This window comes from Myotis davidii, unplaced genomic scaffold, assembly GCF_000327345.1.
Source record: "Myotis davidii unplaced genomic scaffold, ASM32734v1 scaffold426, whole genome shotgun sequence".
Taxonomy (NCBI): Eukaryota; Metazoa; Chordata; class Mammalia; order Chiroptera; family Vespertilionidae; genus Myotis; species Myotis davidii.
The window spans coordinates 1080962-1087617 of NW_006297287.1; the positions used below are offsets into that span (position 1 = coordinate 1080962).

A 6656-nucleotide genomic window follows, 5' to 3' on the forward strand; every position below is an offset into this window, starting at 1 on the left:
TTCAGTTGCCTTCTATACATGCCTGGACTGGTGATCGAACTTGCAACTCAGGTATGTGCCCTGACTAGGAATTGAACCCACAATCTTTCAGTGCACAGGACGACGCTCGACTAACAGCCTCTCCAGCCAGACAAGGATTAGAAATATGAAGTAATTTGTCCAAGTTTCTATTGCTAGTAAGAGAGGAAAGGGGGACTACATAAAGGCCAACTGATGGAGAATCACCTTCTGAATCACTAAACTATATTGTCTACCAAGATTTGCAATTTCACATCAGCTGTAGGAGAAGTATGCAGATTGCCCTGTTTCTGTGTGGATGGTGGCATGGAGCCTCTGAGTAACTGACACCTTGTTTTTCTGCCTGTAGGCCCCTGGGGACGGTGTACAGGAGACTGTGGGCCTGGAGGAGTCCAGACTCGGGCACTGTGGTGCTTCCACTTCGAAGGTTGGACAAGTCACCTGTCCAGCTGCGATGAGAACCACAGGCCTCCAAAGGAGAGAAGCTGCTTCCGAGTCTGCGACTGGCACAGCGACCTCTTCCAGTGGGAGGTCTCTGACTGGCACCGCTGTGTGCTGGCCCCCGGCGTCCTGGGCCAGGCCAAGCCTCGGACCTCCCAGTGCGTGACGGCCCAGCACGGGCTGCAGCACCGGACTGTGCGCTGTGTTCAGAAGCTGAACAGGACCATGGTCGCCAGCGAAATATGTGAGCACTTGGCCCCTCAGCCCCCCACAGAGCAAGCTTGCCTCATCCCTTGCCCGCGGGATTGTGTGGTATCCGAGTTCTCACAATGGTCCAAGTGTAGCACGGGGTGCGGGAAGCGGCTGCAGCACCGGACCCGCGTGGCCATCGCTCCCCCTCTCTACGGAGGGTCTCACTGTCCCAATCTGACGGAGACGAGAATCTGTGCCGCCCCCATTTCCTGTCCTCTCGGCGAAGAGGAATATACTTTTAGCCTTAAAGTTGGCCCGTGGAGTAAATGTAGACTGCCTCAGCTGAAGGACATGGACCTCCCCGGAAGGACTGTTGTGGATTTTAGCTCTGATTCAAAGGAGCAAGTCACCTTGAGGTACCCAAGTTACAAGCCACATCACCACGCCAAGCCCTGGGACGTAGAGATAGGTTACCAAACCCGGCAGGTGTGGTGTACGAGGAGTGATGGGAAAAATGCCATGATCAGGTAGGAGGCCTTCCGTGTTCACATTTTTGACTCACCTAAATACCGGACAGTGTAATTTTATAAGGTTTCTTTCTGATTTTCTGCAAAAGGACAATTGTAAGCAGGTTTGGGATTTGGGTGTTTAGAAGTTTTATTTGAGAAGTCTTCAATTTTAATTCTAAATATACCAGGCAATGCTCTGAATTCTTGCGTAATTGGTAGTGGAACTATATTGGGTGGCATCTATTTCCACACTTTATCAAATATCAACCAATTAAACAAGTCTTTTATCACTATAATAATAATAGATATTATAAATATTCAAGTTCACTCAAATTGGTGATAGTCATTTAAATGATCATTTTTCATAATTTTTTGTACACTTCTTTTATTCTTGCTTTAGTTTTGTTTTCATGATTAAGAAAGATTTTTTTACATCTGAGATGTAGATTTTTTTATAATAGAACTAATATTAATATGTTAATCTAAGACTGCTTTTTTGGTGTTGATATGATAAAAATATTAACTTGAACAGCAAATAATTAGAATTACAACCTCTACAGGGTATGAACTAAAACTTAAAAGCCATTGTTTAGGTTTCAAGATTATTTGTAATTGTTTTATTTTAAATTGTAGTATAAAACATTGTGACATTAAACCCAGCGAACTATGTTAAAGTAATATTTGTTTAATTTTCCCCCAGAAGGTCTTAAATGAAAACACTGGTATATTGCCAAGTTTCTTCCAAATTAAGGTGCTTTTCAATAGTATTTAAATTACCAAACAATGAAACACTCATCTTTAAAATTACTCATTATCACTCGCTACTGTTTTCTGGGTATCCACAGCTGGCTGGGAGAGGTTCAGAAGGCTACCTCTGCTATTCAAGAACAAAGAAATGTGATGATTTTTTTTTCATTTGACTTTAAAAATGAGCATATTTTATCTTGGGTGCTTCATTCTGATTTATGCTGTATACAATTTGCAAGTCCATTGAAGAGTGATTTTCTGCCTTTTACTATTGCTTCTCTCTCTGTGAAGCCCAAAAGATTAAGTAGATGATTTGGGTGATTATTATTTGAATATGTATGTGTAATTCTGTAATAACATTGTTTTCTTAATATTCTACATTGGATTATTACATAGAATGTTTTCATCTTTAGTTTGCTTGTTTTTACCAAGTTCTTTAAAAATATTAATAGATTTTATTTTGAGAGCAGTTTCAGTTTTATATTTACAGAGGATTTGAGTGGAAAATACAGAGTTCTCATATGCCTTCTCATCACTCCCCTTCCACACATACACTGTTTCACACACATATCTTGCCCTGGTGTAGTATATTTGTTACAATGGATGAGCCATTATTGATACATTACTATAGCAAGAGTACATTAGAGTTCTATGGGCTTATACCAATGTATAATGACGTGCATCCATCATTGCTATATCATAGAAAATAGTGTCACTTCCATAAAAATCTGTAATCCATCTGCTGATCTAATACTTCTTCTCTTTGAACCCCTGCTAACCAATGATCTCTTATTGTCTCCATATTTTGCCTTTTCCCAGAATGTCATAGTGTTGGACTGAGGTACTGTATGGCCTTTTCTGTTTAGCTTTGTTCACTTGGCAATATACAGTTAAGGGTCCTCCATGTCTATTCATGGCTTGAGAGCTCGGTTGTTTTTATCACTGAGTATTCCGTTGTCCGAGTGTATCACACTTTTTTATCTATTCACCTATTGAAGGACATATCCGTTGCTTCCAAGTTCCCGCACTTATGTATAACCTGCTATAAACAGTCATGTGAGATTTTTATGTGGCCATGTGTTTTCAGTGCACATGGGTAAATGTCAATGAACACAATTCATGGATATTATAGTAAGAGTATGTGTAGTTTCTACAAAATTTCCGAACTGTCTGTCAAAATGGCTGTATAATTTTTTATCCCCAATAACAATGAATGAGAATCCAATTGCTTCACGTACTGGCAGGACTTGGTGTTCTCAGTGCTTTGGGTTTTAGTCATTTTAATCGGTATATAATGGTATCTTGCTTTAATTTTCCATTCCTTAATGATATCTAATGTGGAGCATCTTTTCATATGCTTATTTGCCATCTGTGTATCTTCCTTGGTGAGATATCTGTTTAGATCTCTTATCTATTTATTGATTTGTAGGTTTTTTTCTTTTGGTTGAGTTTTAAGAATTGTTTTATTTTCTGTTTTATCAGATATGTCTTTCAAAAATATCTTTCAGCCCTGGCCAGTGTGGCTCAGTTGGTTAGGCATCATCTCATGCATGTAAAGGTTGCAAGTTTGAGTCCTGATCAGGGCACATGCCCAGGTTTCAGGCTTGATCCCCAGTAGGGGGCATGCAGAAGGCAACTGATGAGAATGTTTGTTCTCATATGATGCTTCTCTGTTTCCCTATCCTTTCCTCTCGCTAAAAGTCAATTATAGTGCAGTTTGTGACCTGTCTTCTTATTCTCTTAACAATGTCTTTCACAAAGAAATTTTTTGTTTGTTTGTTTTTTACCTTAATGAAGTTTAGTTTATCATTATTTCTGTTATGGATCATTCTTTGGTGTTAAATCTAAAAAATAAATAAATAAAAAATCACCATACCCAAGGTCAACTATAATTTTTCTAATGTTACCTTCTACAGGTTTTATAGTTTTGCATTTTACATTTAGGTTTATGATCTATTTTGAGTGAATTTTTGTGACAGGTGTAAGGTCTGTGTCTTGATTTACTATTTTTTTGGTTGTTCTATCACCATGTATTAAAAAGATTATCCTTGCCCTGACCGGTTTGGCTCACTGGATAGAGCGTCAGCCTGCGAACTTAAGGGTCCTGGGTTCAATTCCGGTCAAGGGCATGTACCTTGGTTGCAGGCACATCCCCAGTGGGGGGTGTGTAGGAGGCAGCTGATCAATGTTTCTCTCACATCGATGTTTTTGGCTCTCTATCCCTCTCCATTTCTCTCTGTAAAAAACCAGTAAAATATATATTTTTAAAAAAGATTATCCTTTCTCCACTGCATTGCCTTGTTCCTTTGTCAAAGATCAGTTGACTCTATTTGTGTGTATTTATTTCTGAGCTGTCTTTATTGCATTGATCCCTTTACACACTAATAACACACTGTCTTTAATACTAAAGATTTATTGTAAGTCCTGAAGTTGGGTAGTCCTGAATTAGTTTTGTGTTGATTGACTCTTCTGGATCTTTTCTCTTTTCATATACATTTTAGAAGCATTTGGTCCATAACCACACAACCACACATTTATTCATAATTTTCTTGAAATGTATAGATTAATTTGGGAAGAACTAACATCTTTATAATATTTAATCTTCCTATTTATTTTCATGGGTTATCTCTCCATTTATTTAAATTTTCTTTGATTTCTTTGACCAGAGTTTTGTACTTTTTCTCATATAGACCTTGTACATATTTTATTAGATTGACACTTAAGCATTTCAAATATTTTTGGTGCTAATACAAATGTATTGAGTTTTTAATTTCAAATTCTATGTTTTCATTGTTGGTACACAAGATAGCAATTGTCTTTTGTATGTTAATCTTGTATCCTATAACTTTGTTATAATTGCTTATTAGTTTCAAGAGGCTTTTTGTTATTGTTGATTCTTTGGAATTATCTGTATAGATAACTATATCATTTGCAAATATTTCTTTCTTTTCTATTTATATACCTTTTATTTCCTATTCCTGTTTTATTGCATTATCTAGGACTTCTCTTATCATCTAAAATAGGAGTGGTAAGAAGGAACATCCGTGCCTTGTTCCTGATCTTAGCAGGGAAGCATCTGGTTTCCCACCACTAAATATAATGTGAACTGTAGGGTTTTTATAGATGTTCTTTATCCATTTGAAGAAATCACCCTCTATTCCTAGTTTGCTGAGAATTTTTATCATGCGTAGGTCTTAGGCTTTGTCAAATGCTTTTTTTTCTCCATATATAGATCAGATTTATTAATGTTCTTTTTAAAAATGTACTTTTATTGATTTCAGAAAGGAAAGGAAGGGAGAGGGAGAGAGATAGAAACATCAATGATAAGAGAGCATCATTGATTGGCTGCCTTCTGAATGCCCCAGTTCGGGAGTCGAGCCTGCAGCCCAGGCATGTGCCCTGACCGAAACTTGAATAGTAACCTCCTGGTTCATAGGTTGATGCTCAACCACCGAGCCATGCTGGGTGGCTATTAATATCCTTGATTACATTATTGATTTTTGAATGTTGAACAAGCTTTGCACACCTGAAATAAATCACCCTCGCTTGAGGTGTATAATATTTGTAATGTAGTGTTGGATATTATTTGCTAATGTTTTGTTGACCCTTTTTACATACATACTCATGACAGATATCAGTCTTAATTTTCCATTCTTGTAATGGCTTTCTTCAGTATTGGTATTAAGGTAATGCTTACCTCACAGAATGAATTGGGACATATGTCCTCTGCTTTTTTTTTCCAAAATAAATTATAGAGAATTGCTATATTTTTTTTTCCTTGAATGTTAGATGGAATTTGACATTGAACTCATCTGGTCCTGGTGTTTTATGTTTTGACAGGTTATTAATTATTGATTTAATTACTTTAATAGCTATATATCTGCCAGGGCAGGTCTGCCCTGACATGTATGGCTCAGTAATTAAGGATTGTCCCATGCATGAAAGGTCACCTGTTCGATTTTGGTCAGAGCACATGCCTGGGTTCCTGGCTTGATCCGCAGTATGGGTCGTGCAGGAGGCAGCTGATCATTATTTTTTCTCTCTTGCTAAAAATCAATAGCATACATATTTAAAAATAGATATAGATCTATTCAGATTATAAATTTCTCCTTGTGTGAGTTTTAGCTGTGTGTGTTGTTTCAGGAATTAATTCATTCACCTAAGTTATCAAATTTGTGGTCATAGACTTATGTTTTTGAATGTTTATAATATTCCTATATGATACATTTAATGTCCATGAGGTCATTAGTGATGACCCCTCTTTAATTACTGAAATTAGTAATTTCTCTTTATTATCTTAGTTAACCTACCCAGAGATTTATCAATTTTATTGAACTTCTCAAAGAACCAATTTTTGATTTTAGTTATTTTTTCTATTTAGTTTCTGTTTCTAATTATATAGATTTCAGCTCTAGTTTTTATTATTTAATTCTATTTACTTTGGATTGAATTTGCTGTTCTTTTTGTAGTTTACTAACATAGAAGTTTAGGTTATTAACTTTAGATATTTATTCTGTTCTAATATGCAAATTCAGTGCCACAAATTTTCCTCTTAACACTGCTTTCATTGCACCCTACTATTTTAATGTTGGTTTAGTTCAAAATATTTTTTAATTTCTCTTGATTTTTTTTTTACTCTGGCCCATGTAGTATTTCGAAGTGTGTTGTTTAAACACCATGGTTCTCCAGTCATCTTTCTATTATTTCTTGTAGTTTAATTCTGTTGTCCTCTGAGAGCATACTTGTATG

The 6656-nt window shown here is 36.7% G+C and overlaps 1 protein-coding gene across 1 annotated transcript in view; it reads left to right on the forward strand.

Moving 5' to 3' along the window:
- THSD7B (thrombospondin type 1 domain containing 7B) overlaps positions 1 to 6656 on the forward strand; it is a 25086-nt gene that overhangs the window by 2088 nt on the left and 16342 nt on the right. Inside the window, exon 2 of the mRNA XM_015570054.1 lies at positions 368 to 1178. Coding sequence (XP_015425540.1) covers positions 368 to 1178 — 811 coding nt within the window. The remainder of the gene's footprint in view (positions 1 to 367; positions 1179 to 6656) is intronic.